Source organism: Tripterygium wilfordii, chromosome 2, assembly GCF_013401445.1.
Source record: "Tripterygium wilfordii isolate XIE 37 chromosome 2, ASM1340144v1, whole genome shotgun sequence".
Taxonomy (NCBI): Eukaryota; Viridiplantae; Streptophyta; class Magnoliopsida; order Celastrales; family Celastraceae; genus Tripterygium; species Tripterygium wilfordii.
The window spans coordinates 2,681,384-2,707,100 of record NC_052233.1 but is presented as its reverse complement, the minus strand read 5'-3'; the positions used below and the strand labels follow the sequence as shown (position 1 = coordinate 2,707,100).

Below are 25,717 nucleotides of genomic sequence, written 5' to 3'. Positions count from 1 at the left end.
CATTTGGGTTTAGAGCGAGATCGGCGTTTTACAAATCTTCAGAATCCTTTCACGATTCTGACCGATCGATCGGACATCTGTGCCGTTTTGAGTGGGACCATTTGGGTTTAGAGCGAGATCGGCATTTTGCAAATCTTCAGAATCCTTTCACGATTCTGGCCGATCGATCGGACAGAGGTCCGATCGATCGGACTTCAGCTCTGTCTGATTCAGCTTCAAAGGCGTCCGATTGATCGGACCATAAGGCCGATCGATCAAAATTTATCTATGTCTCCACTTCTTGTCTCTTTCCTATCCATTCAGCTACTTTTCTTCCATTTGTGCCCCGGCACCTGAAATGCGCACATAACACTCTTTAAGCAGCATATAGTCCAAAACAACTCTTAAACAATGCAAGATTTCATGTAAAATGATGCACAATTATATGAATATAATTGGCATATCAAACACCCCCACACTTAATCTTTGCTCGTCCTCGAGTAACTCTAGAATCAAGAATGAAAGGAATTTTAAAACTTTCCCACAATCTCAGGACTGAAAGTAGCTCAAAGACAAAGGAGAATCATCAACAAAATTGTAGCTCAGTAATCTTTTATAAAATGTCAAGCAGCCTTAGGATCATAAATCAAACTCCAGCAGAAAACACAGCACATTACAAAGCTCTTAGCTTCAACTTCAAGCCTCACAGATATTCACTCACAAGCAAAATCACACTGAAGTGGCTAAGTGTTTCTCTCAAGTGCATGTGGGCGGAATATTGTAAACAAGAACTCAGAATTTCCACAAGCAACATTGCAATGAAAGCTTAAGAAACAAATGAAATGATCTCATGAATGGATGTCACTTAACCAAGCAATTGACCAACATCCTCATTCACAACTTGTGTTCAAATCCAAAGTATTCTCAAAATCAAGTGGGACTTTTTAAGCTTGTAATGTAGGGTAAAGGCTAGATGAGAAGGGCAAAGGGTATGGAATTTTGAATAAGTGGAGAACCATTATATAAAGAAATGTCATTCAACTTTTCCCCATACTTCACTATCTTTCCATTCTTCCATCATTCCTTTTCCTTCACAATTAATTCAAAAATATAGAGTCACATGCAAATGCAATTGGTTTTTTTCTTCTTTTTTTTTGTTTTTTTTTTAGAAGAACAAACCAATTGCATGCTCCTTTTTCCACTTTTCTATCAGTTAATACCCCCCACACTTCTTCCAAAAGAAAACTATAACATACATCCACACTCCCTCAATGACCAAAAGAAATTCAGCATATATCATCCCAATTTCTCATTTAACATAAATAATTCTTTCTCCACAATAAGAAGCAGGGAAATTGGCTATGAATAAAAGGTTAGTGTTTGGCTTCAAAAAGGGTGCAAAGGATAGCATGTATAAGATATGATGAGAAAGGTATTTATAGATCCAAAAAATGGCCTTACTCTCATCTTTTTCAAGAACACTATTGAATTTCCCACATGAAAGTGATTTGGATGTAATGTAATGTCATGTAATGAGTACTTAGCAAGCGACCATGATGAAAAATAATGAGATCAAGCAAATATTATAGTGAGCAGAATAAAAACAATAGAGTTGATTTATATCACTCATTGAGAAACGAATGGCTCAAAACTCACATTGGTTCAAGTCTCCACAATTTGCTAAGTAATGAATGTTCACTACCGAAAAGTTTTCAATTTGATCCTTTGGCCACAAGTTTTTGAAAAGCAAAGTATCAATTTCTAAGCCACAATTCATCAATTCATCTCCAATGCAATGAACACATCAATAGTAAGCATCATAGAAGGGGAAAGCAACACTAAAAGCTTAAAAGAAAAATTACACTACCATAAAATTCAAAAGATCCAAACAAAGAGAAAACACAATAAAAGGTAAACATAATCTAATAAAAAGTTTCCTTCCCACCCCCACACTTGATGTGAACACTGTCCTCAGTGTTTCAAACTATGACTACACAGTGGGAAGAGAGGAACAAAACAACCTGGGTGATCTCAGAAAGAACAGCGCCTGGATGGAAGAGGATCTCTGGAAGGATCAGTAGAAGCAGGTGCAGGAGCAGTTGGGGCTGAAGAAGACTGCATGGACAGCTGGCGCAAAAGATCTATCATCTCCGACTGCTGAGCACGAATAGCAGCCAGCTGGTCACGGGTCTCTATCTGAAATAACTCAATGGCCTCCAAGCGCTCCTCAGTAGAGCGAACAAGTGGGGGATCAGCAGGACTGGCCGGGCCACTGGAATCCACTGGCTCAACATCAGAATCATCAGCGGGAGGAAGGTGGCTGGTGCGCAGATTCCAGTCGGCTTTGGAAAGCTTAGCAAGAAAGGGGTCAGCATCACCGGTGGGGGCAGCTGGTGGCCCAAATGGCGGAGCAAACGAGTGATTAACCGGGGAAAGAACAGCCGCATCTTCTTCCCCTCACGCACCTCCGTCGTGCATTGCAGCATGGCGCGCACAAAATAATATCCGATATCAAACCAACACTCCTGATGGAAGAAATAAAGTAACTCCAAGGCTGGGCCACGCCTCTCAGATTTATGGCCATGGAGCCATAAATTCTTCTTCACTATACTGTCAATAATCCAGAGACGAGGGGGTATGGAACCCCTCGTTGCAGCCTGTCTATTCTTTTGTCGGACTGCTGGATCGGGAACCAATGTGTGGAACATGGTGGTGTGGTCCACCTCTACCGGAGGGCCGATTGGAAGATCCTCTGAATAAGAAGCTGGATAGCCAAGAGCATCACAAATATCGACAGTGGTGAATGTATAGGAAACTGCTCTTCTATCGGTCTTGGGTACTCTCACAGTGTAGCGCGCGGGACCGTCTTCGCCCTCGGCGGGATCAACCGTGCGCAAAGTGTGGTAGAATGCACGGACCAAGGTGGGATAAATATCAATGGCGATAGGGTCGGAGTCCCATAAGAAATCCAACCGGGCGCGGTGTAAATAATTCCTGGCCCACAAGTTCAACTGCTGGATCATGATAACAATATCGATCCTCCAATCTGGCTCAATACGGGCAGAAGCAAAGTTATCCTCCGAAGGCCGTGGACGCGGAGGTGCCAGAGTTTTCTTCTTAGTGCCCCGCGCTCTCTTGGGTGATGGTGGTGGGGTAGAAAACACAAAGACAACAAGGTCCGACACATTTAGCATACTCAAGCTCCCTCATGCACTCATTCCAAAATAGTAATAGCATTCAAATAAACTCCGCACTTAAAATGTTGAAGACATAACCTCACCCAATACCACACGCATTAGCATTTTTTGCGCAAAAATCAATAATTGGAAAATAAACACCAAAATCACTCAATGCACAACCCAATATGATATATTTGTATATAATGGGACTATGGATGCGAGCGTACAAAGAAACGTGTGTGAGTTTGCAATTTCAAACAAAGAACGTTGGGTGAGGCCTTTTAGCAAACATATTGTGCATGAGAATGAGAACGGAAGTGCGGGCACATTGCAATAGCGAAAGAACTGTTCAAATTGGCAAGAAAACAATCACACAAGTCACTAGAGCATATTAGAAATGAAACGTGATAGTTCCAAGCACTCAAGCATGGTTGAGACATTTTATCGAACACTTTGTGTGCACATTGAGTGCATTGCAAGAAAAGAAGGCAAAAGAACCATGGCCTCCCTTGAAATTCAAGAATAATGCATGATAAAGAGCACACAAAAGTAGGCACACACTTCTAAGCCACATGCTATCCACCCACAGCATCCAAGCTCCAACAAAGTTCTATATATCCAAAAACAATTTCAAGTTCGGCAACACCTATCCAAATTAAAAACCAAGAGGGAATGAAATCATCATACCTGGGGTGGGTGTAGGTCGAAATGAAGAACTAGAATGATGGCAAGTGGGTGGAAAGAAAAGTGGGTGTGAAGAACTAGAAAAATTGCCGGACTTGCGCGGAGGAGCTAGAGAAAAGAGAAACAAGGGAAAGGTGAGAGGGCGCTGCGCGGGCTTCGGTTTTAAAAACCCTGGCCCACGCGTCCGATCGATCGGATTGTATCCCCGATCGATCGGATTTGCGCTCGGGTCATTCTTTAACTCACCTAGTCCGATCGATCGGATACCAAGTCTAATCGATCGGTTTTAGCCTCTGTCCATTTTTCACACAACTGCATATCCTGCACCAAAACACTTCGAGACCAACCCAGACAGTTTTCAAAACAAGCAAAAAAAACATATATATATACGAAAATAAAGCAATTAAAAAGAGAATAGGGAATGAAGTTACCCCGGTTGGGTTGCCTCCCAACAAGAGCCTAGTTTATAGTCGATGGCCCGACTATTGCTTCCTCATTGTTGTGGATTTTGGGGAGGAAGAGTGACCTTCCCTCAAGAAAATTCGGCTTCATAATAATGCTTCAATCTCTGCCCATTCACCTTGAATGTAGTTCCCATGGTTCCATGCTTTATCTCAACGGCGCCATGAGGAAACACCGCAGTAACTAGAAAAGGGCCCGACCATCTTGATTTGAGCTTGCCCGGAAATAGACGGAGTCTTGAATTGAATAACAGCACTTGTTGCCCAACTTTGAACTCCTTCCGAACAATGTGACTATCATGCCATTTCTTGGTCCGCTCCTTATAGATTTTTGCATTCTCATAAGCATCAAGGCGAATTTCATCAAGCTCATTCAATTGCAATAACCGCTGCTCTCCCGCACTAGCCATATCAAAATTTAGAAATTTAATAGCCCAAAAGGCTTTGTGCTCCAATTCAACCGGGAGATGACAAGCTTTCCCAAATACCAAGCGGAAGGGAGACATGCCAATAGGAGTTTTGAAAGCCGTACGGTAAGCCCATAAAGCATCATCTAGCTTCAAAGATCAATCATTCCTTGAGGCATTGAGCGTTTTTTCAAGAATTTTCTTCAACTCTCTATTAGAAATCTCCACTTGGCCACTTGTTTGAGGATGTTAGGGAGTGGCCACCTTGTGAGTAATTCCATATTTGGCAAGCAAGGAATTGAATTGCCGATTGCAAAAATGGGTACCCCCATCGCTAATAATCGCCCTCGGGGTACCAAATCTTGTAAAAATGTTCTTCTTCAAAAACTTAAACAGCCCTTTGGAATCATTGGTGGGCAACGCCATGGCCTCCACCCATTTAGAAACATAGTCAACCGCCACAAGGATGTAGTAATTTCCCAAAGAATTGGGGAATGGCCCCATAAAATCTATCCCCCACACATCAAAAAGCTCCACTTCAAGGATATTGGTTAAGGGCATTTGATTTCGATTGGAGATGTTCCCCGTACGTTGACATTCATCACAAGCAAGAACAAATGAATGGGCATCTTTAAACAAAGTAGGCCAATAGAAACCGGATTGCAAGACTTTAGCCGCCGTCTTGTTACCTCCAAAATGACCACCACATGGAAATGAATGGCAATGTCTCAAGATACTAACCATCTCTTCCTCCGGAACACACCGACGAATAATTTGATCCGCACATTGCTTCCACAAGAAAGGCTCCTCCCAATAATAGAACCGAACAAGATAAAGAAATCTCTTTCTTTGTGAGTGAGATAAGTCCGGAGGAAGGATTTCCTTGGCCAAATAATTTACAAAATCAGCATACCAAGGAGTTGTAGAGGAGTGAATAGCAAACAATTGTTCATCCGGAAATGTTTCTTTGATAGGAATGGTGGCTTCCTCCCGGCCCTCCAACAATCTAGACAAATGGTCCGCCACCACATTCTCGGATCCCTTTTTGTCTTGAATTTCCAAATCAAATTCTTGTAGAAGAAGAATCCATCGAATCAACCTTGGCTTGGCTTCCTTTTTCGTCAATAAGTACCGCAAGGCTGCATGATCGGTATACACAATGACTTTGGAGCCAATCAAGTATGATCGAAACTTGTCAAGAGCAAAGACAACCGCCAAAAGTTCTTTCTCCGTTGTTGTGTAATTAAGTTGAGCATCATTGAGAGTACAGCTAGCATAGTAGATAACATACAAAATTTTATTCTTCCTTTGACTAAGAACCGCTCCCATAGCATAATCACTAGCATCACACATAAGCTCAAATGGAATGTTCCAATCCGGAGAAGTGATAATAGGGGCTGTAGTGAGCCTTTCCTTAAGAGTGGTATAAGCTTCCAAGCACTCCTTTGTGAAATGAAACTTCACATCTTTCAACAACAATTCACATAAAGGCTTTGTGATTTTGGAAAAATCTTTGATGAAGCGCCTATAGAATCCCGCATGCCCCAAGAAACTTCTCACCTCTTTAACCGAAGTTGGTTGAGGGAGTTTCTCAATAAGTTCAATCTTAGCTCTATCCACTTCAATGCCCTTTTGAGAAATTCGATGCCCCAAGACTATCCCTTCTTGCACCATGAAATGACATTTCTCCCAATTAAGCACTAAATTAGTCTCTTCACATCTTTGAAGCACCATAGATAAATTTGTCAAGCAAGAGTCAAATGATGAACCAAAAACAGAAAAATCATCCATAAATACCTCAATTGTGTGCTCCACCATATCACTGAAAATACTCATCATACACCGTTGAAAGGTGGCCGGTGCATTGTATAACCCGAAAGGCATCCGTTTATAAGCAAAAGTACCAAAAGGACAAGTGAAAGTAGTCTTTTCTTGATCTTCCGGAGCAATGGGGATTTGATTATACCCCGAATAACCATCCAAGAAGCAATAGTAAGAATGCCCCACAAGCCTCTCTAGCATTTGATCAATAAAGGGCAAAGGGAAATGATCCTTCCTAGTGGCATTGTTGAGCTTTCTATAGTCAATGCAAACTCGCCAACCGGTAGTAGTCCGGGTGGGAATCAACTCATTCTTCTCATTCTTCACCACCATGATTCCACCCTTTTTGGGAACAACTTGCACCGGACTTACCCAAGAACTATCCGAGATAGGGTAAATAATTCCTGCATCAAGAAGCTTTAAAATTTCAGCTTTCACCACTTATTTCATATTAGGATTGAGTCGGCGTTGATGTTCCACCGAAGACTTGTACTCCTCCTCCATCAAGATACGATGCATGCACATAGTGGGGCTAATTCCCCGAATATCCGCTATTGTCCACCCCAAAGCCATTTTATGCTCCCTCAACACTCTTAAAAGCTTGTCCTCTTCCTCCATATTCAAATTCGAAGAGATAATAACCGGCAAAGTATTAGAGTTTCCCAAATAAGCATACTGAAGATGAGATGGGAGAGGTTTCAGAGTAAGTGTTGGAGCTTCCACAATACTTGGTTGTGGTCTAGAAGGCAAGACACCAAGAGGCTCAAATTTCTGGAACCTTCTTGGTTTAGAGTCTTTCATAGATTCTAAACAATTCATGAATTCCACCACATCATCATCATCACACTCTATAGCATCCTCATTCACCAAGAAAGTCTCAAGAGGATCTTTGCAAGAAGTTATGGCACAAGTGTGTGCTACTATATGATCCACCGTGTCTATACGAAAACAAGATTCCCCATCTTCCGGATACTTGGTAGTTTCAAGCACTTTGAATGTGACTTGCTCATCCGCAATCCTCAACACCAAAGTTCCCTTTTCAACATCAATAAGAGTTCTCCCCGTGCGCAAGAAAGGTCTTCCCAAAATAATTGGAGTATTGACATCTTCCTCCATATCAAGAATTACAAAATCCACTGGAAACACCAATTTGTCCACCTTGACAAGAACATCATCAATGATACCACGGGGATATTTAACAGATCGATCCACCATGACAAGAGACATTATAGTGGGGCTGATTTCATGCAAACCAATGAGCTTGGCTATTGATAGTGGCATCAAATTGATACTAGCTCCCAAATCACATAGTGCCCTTTCAATCACCGTACTACCAATGGTGCAAGGAATGGTGAAACTTCCTGGATCTTTCTTCTTAATTGGAAGCTTTTGCTGCACTATGGCACTACACTCCTCCGTCAATTGAACACTCTCATAATCCTTCAACCTCCGCTTCTTAGAAAGAATCTCCTTCATAAACTTGGCATAGCTAGGCATTTGCTCTAAAGCCTCTGCAAAAGGTATGTTTATCTGCAACTTCTTAAACACCTCAAGGAATTTTGAGAGTTGAGAATCCTTCTTGGTGTTTTTCAACCTTTGCGGAAAAGGAATTGGAGGCACATATGCTTTAACTGGAGGTGCTGGCAATGAACTATCAGGCCAATCCATTTCAATTGCATACCGAGATTGTACATCCTTGCTTTTCTGCATTTTTTCAACATTTTCAGTCTGGTCTGCAGTGGTCCGATCGATCGGAATTGGGGCCGATCGATCGGACTTAGGCTCTGTCCCATTTTCAACTTCAACTGGAATAGGGATCCGATCGATCGGATTTTTACTCTGTCCCTCCTCAGCTACATTTTTTTGCACTTCTTCATCTTTCAGTTTTTTCGCTTTTTTCAGCATCTAGATCAGCAGCAGTTTTCACTAGATTCTCATTCCGTAGAGTAATAGCATAACAATGATCTTTCCCCTTCGGATTCACTTTCGTTTGGCTAGGAAGTCCCCCTTTTTCTCTAGAAGATAAAGCATTAGCTAGTTGCCCCACTTGTATCTCAAGATTTCTAATGGAAGCTCCTTGATTCTGAATCAATGATGCTTGAGTTTGTAATGCAGAATCAGTCTTGCTAATGAAGTTGTTTGTGTTATTGGCTAATGCATCCATACTCCCGGCCATCTTAGCAAACATTTCATCAATGTCCTCTTCTTTTCTTGGGGCTGAATTTGTTGAGGAGGAGGGTTTTGCACATTTTGATTATTGCTCCAAGAAAAATTTGGATGGTTTCTAAATCCCTGATTGTAGAAATTTGAATATGGATCATTTCTTGGCCGATTATAGTGCCCACCTCCAATAGCATTAGCTTGCTCGCTTTGAGAAGAAGATGCATTAGTAATCAAGCATTCTCCGGTTTGATGGCTAGCACCACAATAATCACAAGATACGAAAGACATTCCTTGAACCGCATGCACTCCTTGAGGAGAATTCACCGTCAAAGAATCAATCTTTTTCGCCATAGCGGCCAAGGCGGACATCACATCGGCATCTCTTGGGTTACCTTGCCTTTGTGGTAGCCTCTCCGTAGGCCAAGAAGTATTCGTCTTAGCAACCTTCTCAAGCAAATTTCGAGCATCCTTTTGAGATTTAGTCATAAAAGAACCACCCGCGGCTGCATCTAACATTTGCCTCGTAGACATACTCAATCCAGAGTAAAAAGCCTGATAAACAATCCACTCCGCAAGTCCATGATTGGAACAACTCCTCAAGATGGCTTTGAACCGCTCCCAAGCTTCATGGAAAGACTCAAGATCAAATTGGGAGAATGTCATGATATCATTCCGGATTTGAACCGCTTTCGCCGGAGGGAAAAATTTAGATAGAAATTGCTCCGAAAGCTCATCCCATGTAGTGATGGAATTTGGAGGAAGTGACATCAACCATGCCTTAGCTTTGTCCCGCAATGAGAATGGAAATAACCTCAAGAGAATTGCATCACGTGAAGCAGCATGAATATCAAATGTAGCGTAAATGTGCAAGAATGAAGCAATGTGCACATTTGGCTCTTCATGAGGAAAGCCATGGAACACAACGGAGTTGGAGATCATGGTGATAATAGCCGGCTTGATCTCAAAGTGAGTAGAGTTGATAGGCGGATACCAGATACTAGAGGGAGTGGTATCCCAAGTTGGTCTAGCACATTCCTCCAAAGAACGAGGATCAATTTGCCCTGGGGGTCCATCCACCTCATTGGCTCCATTTCCACCATTTCCATTATAAGCACCTCCACTATTATCATTTCTTTCATTCAAACCATTTCCACCAATGGCACCCTGTTGGCACCAAAAATATGTTGGGCCTAATGGGCTTAGAACATGTGCAAGGCCCATTGTGCTGCCTATTATGATTTGGATTATTATGGCCCAGAAGCCCATATTATTGAAGAAGAGAGGCCCATTTGATGAGCAACTGCCAGGTAGAGTTGCGCTGAGAATGGTCCATGAAAAGAGGAAGAAGTTGTGGCAGTTACCACAAGGTGGTCTAGGTGGCAGCTTGTGAGAGATTTAAGGAAAAACTGACATGAAGAGGTGGTAATGGTTTCAAACTGCCAGAAAATGGCACAAATGAAGGATAACTACAGTTTATGGAAGAGATTTTCGTGCAAGACAGCAGGTATAAAAGATGGTAGACAGACAGACGGGACACACACAACCAATCAATCAAACAAACTACTCAAGCCCAAAGGCAATTTCAAGTTCAACTTTCAAGCTTCCTAGCATTCTAGCATTTCAATTACATTTCCAAATCTTTGTCAATCTCAAACTATGTCAAATTCTCTTGTATTTAATTTCAATCAAGTTTCAATACCAACCATCGTTGTGTAAATTGTTCTTGGTGTCTATATATTTTTTATTTCTCAATCTCAACAAAGCGCACTTCAGTGGAGTTGGGGAACCTAGAGCTATTGAGGTCCCAAGATAGTTCGCTCAATCGTCTAGTTAAAAGTCATATTTACATTCGGTGCAATTTATTCATTAGTGTAGGAAACTATAATCCTTGGCACACCTGCAAATCATCATCACCTTGGGCCACATTTAGGTGACAACACACCCGCACCATTTCTTTCCTCCAAATTGTCTCCCATGCCTTCGATTTGGTTATTATGTTGTTCCCGTCTAAGCATACGAAACGTTCTCTCAATCTCCGGATCAAAATCAATCACATCCGAGCTACGAGCACGTCTTCCTAAGCTCATACAAGAGAAAGAATTCCTGCAGAAAATTAAAAACCAAATTAGCACAAACATTACCTAAATTGACACCAACAATAAAATTGTCTCAATCCCCGACAACGGCGCCAAAAACTTGTTGTGAAATATTCGCAAGCGGACAAAATCGCACAAGTAATAAAGAGTGAATAGAGTATCGTCCCACAAGGATGTTTTGGCAATTTCAACTCAATGACAATATAAGCAATTAGCACACTAAAATGGCAAGCGAAACGTTGATTTGGTTTTACCTAATGCTAAACAAGTAATTTAAAAAGGGTACTAAGTAAATGACAAATTTAATGATTAACAAAGCAACAAACCAGAAATTTTGTTTTCAAGCAAAGTAAACACTAAGGCTCCTAATGTCACCACTTCTTATCCGACTAAACTCCATTGGTTCATCAATTCGCACTTCTCAATTTAGTTGTTGACAATCGATTTCCCAAACTATCCAATGTTCTTTTCCTAGATACACTGAAAGTATTTTCAATAGAATCCCTGTTATTCCTAACATTCGGTTTCATATCAAAAATCCCTTAAGCATAATGGAAATCAATTAATGATTGCATAAGTCATGAACCTATATTCCTATGGTTCATACAACCTATGTTTTCTATGGACTCTTGCAACCCTAGGTTTATCCTTCCGGTCTCAACCTAGACTAGAAATCATTCAAATGGTGATCAAGCCTTTGAAAGCAATAAGCATATCCACAGAAAATCAACATCATAAAAAGAGATTCAAGAACAATAAACCAATTTCCTTTAATCTTCAAAGAAGGGTTCCATTAGGACCCTTAGTTAGAGGATTAGTTCCTCATAACTAAGGGATACAGCACAAGATCCAAAACAGCAAACATTAAATACAAGATTAAAGAAGAAAAGAAGGAAAACCCCTTAACCCCCTTGCGCTTGCGCCAATGGCTGCTGTAGAGAAGTTCCCAAAACCCTTGGTTTTGCTCCAAAAGTGAAAAGTTACTAAAACCCTAAAATTCTAAGCTTTTATACTCCTAACAACTCTTCAGTCGTTCTGTCTAATAAGTCTGTGCCGTTTTGAGTGGGACCATTTGGGTTTTGAGCGAGATCGGCATTTTGCAAATCTTCAGAATCCTTTCGCGATTCTGGCCGATCGATCGGACTTCAGCTCTGTTTGATTCAGCTTCAAAGGCGTCCGATCGATGGAACCTTAAGGCCGATCGATCGGAATTTCTCTCTGTCTCCACTTCTTGTCTCTTTCCTATCCATTCAGCTGCTTTTCTTCCATTTGTGCCCCGGCACCTGAAATGCGCACATAACACTCTTTAAGCAGCATATAGTCCAAAACAACTCTTAAACAATGCAAGATTTCATGTAAAATGATGCACAATTATATGAATATAATTGGCATATCACCATATCTGGAGCATCAACCAGGGATCTGTTCTGATCAAGCAAGTCTTTAAAGAGATCCTTTAGAGATGCCTATTGGAGCTTGTTTCTCCTTTTGAGTTAAGACTTGAGATAAGACCATGTCTTTCCTGAACTTGAACTTGTCCCACCATTTGATTAAAATATTTTGGCTTAACCAATAATTTTTTATTGGTGTTTTTTCCATTTAAGAGAATCTACTTCTCAATGATAAAGTCTCAGTTCATGATCCAAGGCACCCGATAAGTGCAAACAAAAGCTATTATTGTCACAAGCTCATCATAATGGGGATTATCATTTTACCTTTACTGACATTCCATTCTACATGTAACGGCCCATCCCGCAGGATCCAGCCGGGCCCATGGGCCGCTACCCCCAACCCTTCTCCTGCGCCACGTGCCAGACCCAGACACGGGCACGCCTGCACACGTCGACACATGTGGGTTGTTGAAGGTAGGAGTCGAACTCCTCACCTCCCTTTAACATAGGTCCTATTACAAGGCACCATATGCTACCAACTAAGCCATGGCTTAGTTGGTAGCATGTGGTGCCTTGTAATAGGACCCATGTTAAAGGTGAGATCAATGGATCGATTCTCACAACAACCTCCGTGCCATGCGTGGACGGGATGGGTTGGGCTGCTTGGTCCATGGGCCTGGGAAGTAGACGGTTTGTGTTGGGTCTAAATTAACCTTACTAGCAAGTGTACTAGTCGGCGACTACAGCACAATGATAAGCAAGGGTCGAATCCACAGGGACGGTGTTATGTTTAATCCAAATGTCTATTTGTATGTATATATGGACAATGCAGTCAAAAGTAAAATTCAACTCAAGATTGTTTGGTTTGGTAATTAAACTAAAACAAGCAAAGAGCAAAGTGTTTTTGGTATTTTCTTAGAATTAGGATGCAACTAATGCAAATGAGATGATTTAACAAATATGAGATGAACACCAAGGCTTCGGAATCCCCCTTGGGAAATGACTTGGAATGACATAAATTCACACACATATTTGCTAATTCGGGCATAACGAATCCGTACCTAAGTCGGTTTTAGCGCACTTAAGTCGAATCTCCCTAAAATCGATTACTAGCCATCTTATTGGTCTAGGTCGGATATTCCTAAATACATTCTAGCCATCCTATTGGTCTAAACATGCATAGGAATTCATGAAGTTCTATGGAGATTAGGATTCATACAAATTGTCACCTAATTAAAGGGAGACACATTCATAATCAAGTGTTTCAAGAAGCATAATCTACTTGACATATTATTGTCTAAGCAAATTCTCCAAACAATTTCATCCAAAAAAACCTAGATGTTGGCCAAACACCACAAGCATGAAGAAATTGCAATCAAACATAGAAACACAAGATTTATACCCAAATCAACTCATATATATGTAAATCAAGTCATAAACAAAGTCATCAAACCCAAGGCTTCAACCTAGCCTTGGCACAAGAGATTTAGTTACACATAATGAGAGAAAAACACAAAAGGAGAGATGAGAAAATCATGAATAAACCCAATTAGTTGAGTAGATCCAAGTTGAGCTGAAGAATCTCTCCTCCTAGCTCCAAGAGTCGCCTTCCCCCTCTGGTTTCGCTCTCCAGAAACTCAGTTCTCGGTCTCCAAGTGTCCTGCGGCTCGGCAAGTTCGCGAATTAAAACATACCAAAAAACTGTCTTGTGCGCCTAGGCGCGTTGTATTCACGCCTAGGCGCACCACGCCTAGGCGCAATCCTAGGCGTGCACAACTTCAAATTCACGCCCAACTCGCTGGACTGGGCGTGCACAAGTGATACTGGGCGTGCACAAATATTGCGCCTAGGCGTGGAATGATTCCAAAATCTCCATACGACGTCCGATTTGCACGATTTTAGCGTCTACGGAAAGCTTGAGATGTCTAGTTTCCAATGCCTTTTATTTCGCTTGATTCCGATAACGTGACAAAAAGTTATAAGTATTTGAACACACGAAGGTCGGTGGACATTTTCTTCAGTTCAGCCCTTTTTTCATCACTTTTCATCCAAACCGCAATCAACCTATCAGAAATACAAATCAAAACATAAATACACTCATTATTTATCAAAAGAAAGCTTGAGAGGGGGATATTTCTACCAAAAACAATAGGTATTATCATACCTATCAAACACCCCACACTTAAACCTTACTTGTCCTCAAGTAAAACTAAACAAAGTACATCTACCAACTAACATCCTAACTCACTAACGCAGGAATCGCGATTGCATTTAGCATATGCAACAAGCCGTTAAACCCCTAGGTGTCCCTAGTGGAGGAGTTTTGTCTCCTGAGGGCTTACAAGAACGACACCCACAAACGTTTCAAGATAACTCAAATCAAACATATGTGAGGGAAATTGCTAGAATCGAAACAATATACATCAATGCCATGCAATCAAAAAGATGTGGAGACCCCACACTTCATCCAAACATATACTCTGTGAAGATTATCCGTCTACTCAATCACTTCATCTAAATTAAGTGCATGCAAAGAAGAAATGTATAAATATTTGGCTTCCAAAAGTTCATAGGCGCCAAACATAGTCACATTCCAAGAATTCCAAGAACAGTCAAGTAGTAATACCAAAGCACTTTTATTTATGTACATACTTCTCTTCTTCTTCTTCTTCTTTTTTTTTATTATTTTTTTATTATTTTTTATTTTTTTTTATTTTCATCTTACTAGGCCCGTGCAATGCTCACTCCTTTAAGCTTTCTAGTCAACCCATGTAACAAGTTCTCAACCAATGACTCCCAACCAGTTGGTTTAGGGCATTATGTGATAAAGCACACCTCGGATCAATCACTCGAGTTGAAAAGGCTTCGAAGTTAAGCTAGCCTAGTATGTTCATCAAGATTGTCTTACCTTTTTACGCGAAACTCGAGTTGGTTAGACAAGAGCCCCGGTTACTCAGCAAGATCACAAGAGCGGAACATGCTTTTATTCATCATCAATTTTTTTTTAACATGCATGTAATTAACTAGTGCCAAGAATATCACTAACACGGTGTTCTAGATCATCTTAAAGAAAGTCCACATTCAACATCTATTCACCCAAGTCATACCCCACAAGCATACATTCTTGTGCAAGTGAATTCAAGTGATTATCCAATAGAGTAGACGTCAAGCATATAGAAGGATAAGATGGGTTCCACAAACCAAGATCAGCTGCATTTCAATATAGCACTCAATTCAACAGAAAATTCCCATAAATATGCAAGATTCAAGCACTGAATTTTTTTTTTTAAAATTCAGCTACAACAAAAATCATGTGAAATTTGGCACAAGATAATCCATATGCAGTCCACCACCCCACACTTTAAAGAATGCATTGTCCTCAATGCAAAACATAACAATGTAATAATGCACTAAAAAGAGGACAAGTTGAAACAATACAACCTGGGGGTTGGAGTCATGCATCGAGTGGATTGGGGTACTGGCCTAGCCACAATTCTTCAATGTCTTCATGAACCCTTTCTTGCATATGACCTTTTTTTTTTTTTTTTTGTTTTTTTTTTTGTAAACACACACGCCTAGGCGTGTATAAGGTGCGCCTAGGCGTGCACAATACGCGCCTAGGCGTTCACAATACGCGCCTAGGCGTGGTCTGGCTGTAAACATAATGCCCAGAAATTTAAACTTTCCTGCAGCCAGATTCCAACACATTCAAACTAACATCCACACAAGATTTTGTCAATAAAAATGAAATAATGAAGAACAAAAGGATACACAAAAGGATATACTTCATTGGGTTGCCTCCCAAGTAGCGCTAAGTTTAATGTCTTCAGCCAGACGTAGTTGTACCTACAAAATCAACCATGTATGCATCAACACTTAATAATTTAAGCAAACTCTCACCCCAAACTTTAAGAACATGCATGGTCATCAATACAAATAAATAAAGGGAGGGAGAAAGCTTAAACACAACACTCGTTTTAGATAAGGAGAGAGACAACCTGATTTGGAGAAATCACCACAAGCCTCAACACCTTCACAACAATTCTTGGGAAACAAATCAAGGAGGATGGTGCACAGGATACTTTCCATTCAGAATCCCCGAAACATTTGGCCCACAGAATTGAAATTGACGAGCCACAAATTTCCACCCTTTTTCTATCTTAGAATTCGTTATCGTGAAAGTACCATGGATAGACAATTTCAATGTCTCAAAAGGAGCACACACTTTACCTCTCAACATTGTTTTGGACCGTGCCTTTTTCAACTTCCTTGCTCTTGTCCGCATGCCTTTCAAAGTTGGAGATAGCTTGCTAGTAACAAGGGAAGTAGCCATGAGCTCGTTGGATATTGGTGATGATGGGGTCTTTTTGCCTTCATTGCTATCACCATCCACATATTCAACAACCTCATCACTTGAAGCCATTTTTGTCAATAAATTCACTCTCTCATGGCCTACCATATCAACATGAAGGCATTCTCTAATGACATCCGGACTCTTCATAGCCTTAAAAATTTTGAACTCAATGGTCTTGTCAAAGACTGTCATTGTGAGCATGCCCTTTTCCACATCTATAATGGTCTTTGTGGTAGCCATAAAACCACGGCCTAGAATGAGTGGTACATCTCTTGTCGGATTAGGTTCACCCTCCATATCAAGCACCAGAAAATCCACCGGAATAACAAAATCACCCACCTTTACTAAAACATCTTCAACTAACCCAAAAGGATGCACTAAAGAGCGATCAGCTAGTTGGAGAGTGACTGAAGTTGGTTTCAACTCACCTATCTTCAAAGTAGTGTAAACAGAATAAGGCATGATATTTACACTTGCACCAAGATCCATCAAGGCCTTTTCAATTTCTTTCTCTCCAATAATACAAGGAATGGTAAAGCTACCCGGATCTTTTAATTTGGGCGGGAGCTTCTTTTGTAAAATAGCACTCGTTTCTTCGGAGAGAAATACTTCTTCATGATCACCTATCTTCCTTTTGTTAGTGCACAACTCCTTCAAAAATTTTGCATATGCGGGAATAGACTTAATTGCCTCAATGAGTGGAATATTAATCTCCACTTTCTTCAAAACTTCAAAAATATCCCGATTATACTTGCTTTTCTTAGCTGGGGCAAGACGAGATGGAAAAGGCACTTTTGGAACATACTCTTCTACTTCCGGCTTTTCCTTCTCAACATGAGGTATTTTGGAAGCACTTGGCTCCACCACTATAGGCTCATCATGATTCTCACCTTCAAGCTTTTTATACTCAATTTTGTTATCCACATTTTTCCCACTTCGCAAAACAGTAATAGCATTAGCATCCTCATACTGCTTAGGATTTACCTCAGGTTGACTCGGCAGCTTTCCTGGCTGTCTTTCACTCAAGGCATGAGCAAGTTGTCCTACTTGCATTTCAAGCTTTGCGATAGATTGAGTATTACTGGAAACAGTTTGTTGCAACTGAGTCATTGACTTGCTCATCTCTGCTTGGGAATGTTGCATTGTGACTTGTGATTGAGCAAGCTGGGAAATAAGGTCCTCCATAGTAAACTTCCTTGCATCTTGAGAAGGTGCTTCTTGTCGTGGAGCTTGCCAAGGTCTGGGCCCTTGATTGAAATTCTGGGGTGAAGCATAGGAGAAATTGGGATGATTCTTCCATCCTGGGTTATATGTGTGAGAAAAGGGATCATTCTGCTGCCTATGAAAAGGTTGAACTGCATTAACTTCCGCTTCAGGAAATGTCCCACTTCTAGAACATACATGAGTAGGATGATCGGTGCCTCCACAAATGCCGCAAGGATCCAAATTTCTGCTCAGCAAAGTCACTACCGCATCCAATTTCCTAGCCACAGATGCCATCTCTGTATTTGAACCACTAGCCTCATAAACCATGTGTCTAGGAGCATCAAGATCACGATTATCCCATTGTGAGGAATTTGCCACCACAGTCTCAATAATTTCATTGGCTTCAGTTGGTTCCTTAGCCATAATATTTCCTCCAGCAGCTGCATCTAACCTATGGCGGCATTCATCAGCCAGATGTTGGTAAAAGTATGATATAATCTGCCATGGCAAGAATTGATGATGTGGGCAACCAATCAATAAAGTTTTATATCGCTCCCAAGCCTTAAAAAGTGGTTCTCCCTTGTTCTGCCTGAAATGGAAAATCTGATCCCTAAGCCTCTGTGTCCTTGACTGAGTATAGAACTTCTGAATAAACTTAGCAGAAAGTTGTTCCCAAGAAGTGATAGAATTTGGTGGCAGAGTCTTGAACCAGATCTTAGCACTTTCCTTAAGAGAAAAAGGAAATAGCTTCAACCGTATGAACTCTTCAGATATGCCTTGAATTTTTTGAGTGCCACAAATCTCCAGAAAATTATCAATGTGATCACTAGCATCTTGATTTTCCGCTCCTGAGAATGATGGGAGCATGTTAATCACATGACATTTAAGCTCATAAGATAGATTTGGCGGAATGGTTGGTAATATGATGCAAGATTGTCTAGTAGAGAATTGTGGCATAGAGTAGTCCATGATAGTAACAGGAGCATTTGCATTGTTGCCAACTTCTTCACGATTTTCAGCCATGCTTGCTTGTTCAGAATGTTCTCCCAAAATTTTGTCACTAGACGAACTAGAGCTGGATGTAGGAGAAATAGAACGAGTGGAAGATTTCTCCTCAAGAAGATCCTTGTCTCTCTTGTTCCTTCGTGCACGTTCCAAGTCTAGATCAACAGGAAGAATTTCTGTATCTTGAGAACGCCTTCCTTGCATGAACTACAAACAAGAAAGAAAAGTATAAAGATCACTAATTATCAAGAAAGAAAGAGCTAAACTAAGTATGTAAGTATCTATGTATATAAACAAGAATGGATCAAATATAAGCAACCATCCCCGGCAACGGCGCCATAAACTTGTTGGGTCTAAATTAACCTTACTAGCAAGTGTACTAGTCGGCGACTACAGCACAATGATAAGCAAGGGTCGAATCCACAGGGACGGTGTTATGTTTAATCCAAATGTCTATTTGTATGTATATATGGACAATGCAGTCAAAAGTAAAATTCAACTCAAGATTGTTTGGTTTGGTAATTAAACTAAAACAAGCAAAGAGCAAAGTGTTTTTGGTATTTTCTTAGAATTAGGATGCAACTAATGCAAATGAGATGATTTAACAAATATGAGATGAACACCAAGGCTTCGGAATCCCCCTTGGGAAATGACTTGGAATGACATAAATTCACACACATATTTGCTAATTCGGGCATAACGAATCCGTACCTAAGTCGGTTTTAGCGCACTTAAGTCGAATCTCCCTAAAATCGATTACTAGCCATCTTATTGGTCTAGGTCGGATATTCCTAAATACATTCTAGCCATCCTATTGGTCTAAACATGCATAGGAATTCATGAAGTTCTATGGAGATTAGGATTCATACAAATTGTCACCTAATTAAAGGGAGACACATTCATAATCAAGTGTTTCAAGAAGCATAATCTACTTGACATATTATTGTCTAAGCAAATTCTCCAAACAATTTCATCCAAAAAAACCTAGATGTTGGCCAAACACCACAAGCATGAAGAAATTGCAATCAAACATAGAAACACAAGATTTATACCCAAATCAACTCATATATATGTAAATCAAGTCATAAACAAAGTCATCAAACCCAAGGCTTCAACCTAGCCTTGGCACAAGAGATTTAGTTACACATAATGAGAGAAAAACACAAAAGGAGAGATGAGAAAATCATGAATAAACCCAATTAGTTGAGTAGATCCAAGTTGAGCTGAAGAATCTCTCCTCCTAGCTCCAAGAGTCGCCTTCCCCCTCTGGTTTCGCTCTCCAGAAACTCAGTTCTCGGTCTCCAAGTGTCCTGCGGCTCGGCAAGTTCGCGAATTAAAACATACCAAAAAACTGTCTTGTGCGCCTAGGCGCGTTGTATTCACGCCTAGGCGCACCACGCCTAGGCGCAATCCTAGGCGTGCACAACTTCAAATTCACGCCCAACTCGCTGGACTGGGCGTGCACAAGTGATACTGGGCGTGCACAAATATTGCGCCTAGGCGTGGAATGATTCCAAAATCTCCATACGACGTCCGATTTGCACGATTTTAGCGTCTACGGAAAGCTTGAGATGTCTAGTTTCCAATGCCTTTTATTTCGCTTGATTCCGATAACGTGACAAAAAGTTATAAGTATTTGAACACACGAAGGTCGGTGGACATTTTCTTCAGTTCAGCCCTTTTTTCATCACTTTTCATCCAAACCGCAATCAACCTATCAGAAATACAAATCAAAACATAAATACACTCATTATTTATCAAAAGAAAGCTTGAGAGGGGGATATTTCTACCAAAAACAATAGGTATTATCATACCTATCAGTTTGCGGTACAGCCGTGGCTGCGCAGCGTCGAAACTTATAAAAAGGCAGTTTTTATGTAATGCCACGTGCCAACCCCCGACCCGGGCACGACTGCACACGCCGACATTACATGCTCCATGGGGCCACTACCCCCAACCCATCACCACACTGGGCCGAACACATCAATACCCAGTACCTGGCAGGTTGTTGCGAGACTCGAACACAAGACCTCGCCTTTAACATAGTGCCCATGGCAACCTATGCTACCAACTAAGCCATGTTAAAGGCGAGGTCTTGTGTTCGAGTCTCGCAACAACCTGCCAGGTACTGGGTATTGATGTGTTCGGCCCAGTGTGGTGATGGGTTGGGGGTAGTGGCCCATGGAGCCTGTAATGTCGGCGTGTGCAGTCGTGCCCGGGTCGGGGGCTGGCACGTGGCATTACACTACATACCAATGGTATAAACCAGTTGAGAAAAATAAGAGATTTATCCTCTAGTTGGAATTGGATAAACTAACTATGTTTTATGGCCCTATTTTCATAAATAAGGGCATCGGACCATGCTTGAATATAGTCGAAATAATTAGAAGTTTTAGGGTGAATGTGATATTTGGTTAAATGATGACATGCATGAAGATTTAAATGCCTAGCATTCTATGTTGAAAATGCAGTAGAACTAGATAGAGGGGTTCCTTGTCTAATGATAAATTACAGGCCTTTAAATAAGGCATTAAGATGGATTAGATATCCAATTCCTAATAAAAGGGATTTATTTAATAGGCTTAATCAAGCCTTAATCTTCTCAAAGTTTGATATGAAATTTGGATACTGGCAAATTCATATTAACAAGAAGGATAGATATACGAAAACATTTATGATTCCATTTGGCTATTATGAATGGAATGTAATGTCATTTGGATTAAAAAAAATGCTCCATCTAAATTAGGGGTGTAAAAGGGTTGGGTTTATACTTAACCCTCATCCAACCCTTTTACTATGAGGGTGAAGTTTTTTAACCCAACCCAACCCTTTCATTTGATGGGTGAGGGTTGGGTCGGGTAGAAAGGGGTTAAATTTTTTTAAAAAAAGGTTATACTTTTTAATCAAATGGTGAGACAAGTTCAAGTTCAAGTTCAAGGAAGAGCACTTACTTCAAAAGGAGAAAATACCTACAAAAACATCTCTAAAGGATCTCTTTAAAGACTTGCTGACTACTACATCTAAAGAAGATGTCCTACAAACCCTACTGGAAGTCTCGAATCAGGATTCTACTCCAATAGTGTCTCCATCATATGTTTTTCAAGACTCGCAAGATCCTACTATGACTCTGGATGATGATACCTACATGTAAGACTTCTACAGTCACCTAGGGTATTGACAGCATGACACCATCATCATGACTTATCAGTATTTTGTCGGTTTGTAACTTTGAAATCCTCTTTTAGAAAAGTGACGATGTTGCCCTATGTGAAAGACACCTTTTCTAAAGTGACTTTCAAAAATTTAATCATTATTCTGAGTGCTGCATTATTATAACATGTGTGTTTCTTGATTTATTTTATTTAGAAGGGGTCTTCGTCTCTCATTAGGAGAGAAAACATCCGAAAAATTGAGAGAAATCTTTCAAGTTTGTACGTAGTCTTTCACTTGTAAAAATTTAATTATTTCTACTATATTCAAGCATGGTCCAATGCCCTTATTTAAATAAAATTAGTCGTGCATCCGCGCTACACACTTTTTTTATTTATGTATACACACCCGTCCGTCAATTTGGTTAGCCTGTGGTTAATGTGCGCTGATATTATAGGTTAGAATTCATTGAATCATATATGACTGTATGTTCTCAACCTGTTTGGGCATCTATATATATTGATTGATCTCTCAGAATATCAAAATCATTTATACTCTTTCACCAATCACAATTTTACTGCAACTGGAATTGCAGATGCAGGGGACCTAAGCCCATCACAGCAGGATCTACACCATGGTCGACACCAAAGTGTGTGTGTGTACTTACCCCAAGTGTAGGGTATCGTCAAGTAATAAACCGGTGAGTCCGGTATCGATCCACGAGGAAGCAATGCAAATTTGAAGTGAATGATATGCAAATGACTAGCTAACACTAATAAACACAATGAATATCAAATAAAAGCAAGTAAAAGAAATGGGCCGAATGACTCGGTAGCATGAGCGATTTTGTAATCAAAGTAAGCACAAATTGAATTTAAAACAATTAATTAAAAACCTAGTCTCTAGTCCGTCCCGGTGGTTACTCGGTTCTCATACTCAAGGTATTATTGCAAACACACACAACCATACACAATGCATTGTGTGATACTATCAATCATGCATATGCAAAGAGAATTGGGATATAAGACTTCAATTCATACATGTAGGCCATCGGGTCTCTTAATCTACGATGAACGCAAAGGGATAAGCACCTAATATTATGGATTAATGTTCCCCCTTGGGGCTTGGCTTGGCTAACACCCTAGTTTCACACTCAAAGATCAATTAACCATAACTCTCTCATGCACATTCCTAAATTAACCCAAAACTCCATCATCAATACACATAATTAATAGCTATGCTATGGAAAACTCAATTAATTAAGAAAATCATGCAATGGGTTTAACAATTCTCAATCAAACACATTAGATGCAATCCCTAGACTAGACAATCCAAAGATACAATCAAATATGTCATCTCCATAGATCTAATCACACAACCACGAAATTAAAAGAGCAAAATCAAAACTACAATTCCATGAACATACCTTGAGTAATTGAAACCAAGCACCCACCGTTTGGGACTAGAAACTAGAAAGAGAACTTAGCCACTCATCATAATGGGTATAAACATCAATTTTATAGATGAAAATCAACGTTTACAAACAAAATCACGAAAAACCAAGAAAAACTTAGAGAGAGAAGTTGAGAGAAAACAATGGAGGCAAGAACTTGGAGGAGATGAATTGTGTGAAGGAAGAAGAAATCTTAGGGTTTTCTCCCCCTTTTACCATTGAAAATACCTAACTGCCCTTATACAAACGTTCCCCATTGGTTATATACATGATTTACCCCAAATGCCCTTGAAATGTTGTGCAGAAAAGTTGCAGTTCCGCGGTGGTGTCCGGACAGGTGTCCGGACGGGTGTCCGGACGGGTGTCCGGACACTTCATGCTTCCATCAACTTTGAAGCCTCTGTCTCAATTTGTGAAGAAAGTGTCCGGACGGCACTTGAGGCGTCCGGACACACTGTCCGGACAGGTGTCCGGACACCTGCTGAGTCCCAGCTTCTTCTTTCAGCTCTAAAGGTGCCCAATTCAGTCATTTAAGCCCGATTTCCTGCAAAACCAACGGGAAACATGTATAAGGGTAAAATTACTTTATTTAAACACAAATGAATTACTATAAACACTAGAACCTCCTAATTAGATAGTATTAGGACCTCAAAATAGAGGTCCGGTCACACCCCCCAACTTAGACGTTGCTAGTCCCTAGCAATGCAAACACTTCTAAAAATAAAATCCTAACTCACTGACGTAGGCATCACGGTTGCATTTAGCATATGCAACAAGCCTTTAAACCCCTAGGTCACCCTAGTGGACGAGTTGTAGTCTCGTGAGGGCTTATCAGAGCGATACCCACAAACACTTGCCAAGGGATCCACTATTACTTTGAAAGCACCATAAATGATTCTTAAGTTCTTACATGCAAGAAATAGAGCTAATCCCCCAATTTCCCCGCTAGTTGAAGGCATGCAAAATCTTTAGAAAATCAATCTCAAATCCCCTCAAAGATGACTAAGAACATTTTTATACTATGAAAAATATAAGTGCAATCAAGCAAGACAACTCAATACATTCACACAAGTAAAACCTTGTTACGGAACCTTTTGGTGTTCATAAATCCCCAATCCCAAATGTACACAAAAACATAAAAACATTGTGCTAAGTAAATGACTTACACAATTGAATTAAATATATGTGTTTATAAAAGATAATTTGGATGGGCATAGCTTTGAGAAAGAAATCACCTACAAGAGCAATTAATGCATCCGCCAACTCACTTGCTTACCTTGAATCAAATTCATCAAAAGGTTAAATGGTTTGTAATGTGGCTAAGGGACAAGGTAGGAAGAATTTGGAACTAGGTAACAAGTTGCAAGGTTAAGTTCAAACATGTGAGCTAAATTCTCATTTTGTCACCCCTTCCATTGCACCACAAATTCAAACACTTCTCATCCTTTACACACAAAGGATTAACTTTATTGCATACACCTCTTTTTGATTATTTTTTCTATGCGGTTTTTTTTTTTTTTTTTTTTTTTTTTTTTTTTAATGGCTAAAACCACCCTAAATTTTTTTTTTTTTTTTTTTTTCAGAATAAGGAGGGATAATATCACTGCCGACTTATTTTTGAAGCTCCTACCCAACCTTGCAACCAAAGGTGGGAAATATTTGGGAAAATGGTTCACACAAGGCTTGTAAGTGAAATAAAAGGCTTAAAGAAATATAGGCTTATGATCACTCACAAATAAATAGGCTAGGCTCAAATCTCTCAACCTAATGAATCCATCAATCCTAAGTTCATAAGCAAGTGGCACATACAAAAATCACACTTCTCAGTAATCAAATGTAATGAATGCAAAGCTATTGAAGAACACGCTTATAAGATGTCAAATGAATAATTGGTGAAAAGAATCACCCAAAAACCCCATATATATCACGAAGAATGGCTCAAAAGAATGAGAAGGGTAAAAAGGTAATTCTATTTTCAGACAAAAGGATCCAAAAACGCAGTCATACAATTGCTTCAATGCCAAGATGCCCACTTAATCACAGTTTTGATATCAAACTAGGTCCCAATCATCCCAAGAAAGATTGATCATAGTCATCCTACTCAATCACATGCTTCGACTTCACAAAAGAAATCAAGAAACCTACTCTACACTTGCACGTTCGAACAAGAATAAGAAATTAACGTTGAAATTGGTAGTGAATCCCAAAAGCATCTACCCTTCCCTTCCTAAAGTCCATTTGGCATGTATGAACAACAAAGCACAACACAATAGGATAGAGGGTAGGAAATCATACCATACTCTTCAAAAGTGATCGGAATCGTGAGAAACGAAGCGTATCCTGAAAAAGTTAATACCAACCACACTAT

General features: G+C 40.2%; 1 protein-coding gene and 1 non-coding gene across 2 annotated transcripts in view; one reads left to right on the top strand and one right to left on the bottom strand.

The window, feature by feature from the left end:
* Nucleotides 1-25,717, bottom strand: part of LOC120009442 — a 39,764-nt gene that overhangs the window by 5,191 nt on the left and 8,856 nt on the right. The window contains exon 6 of the mRNA XM_038860052.1: nucleotides 5,982-6,692. Coding sequence (XP_038715980.1) covers nucleotides 5,982-6,692 — 711 coding nt within the window. The remainder of the gene's footprint in view (nucleotides 1-5,981; nucleotides 6,693-25,717) is intronic.
* On the top strand, nucleotides 18,253-18,359 carry LOC119983903. Its single transcript, XR_005464778.1, has one exon. It is a non-coding gene; the product is annotated as a small nucleolar RNA R71 (small nucleolar RNA).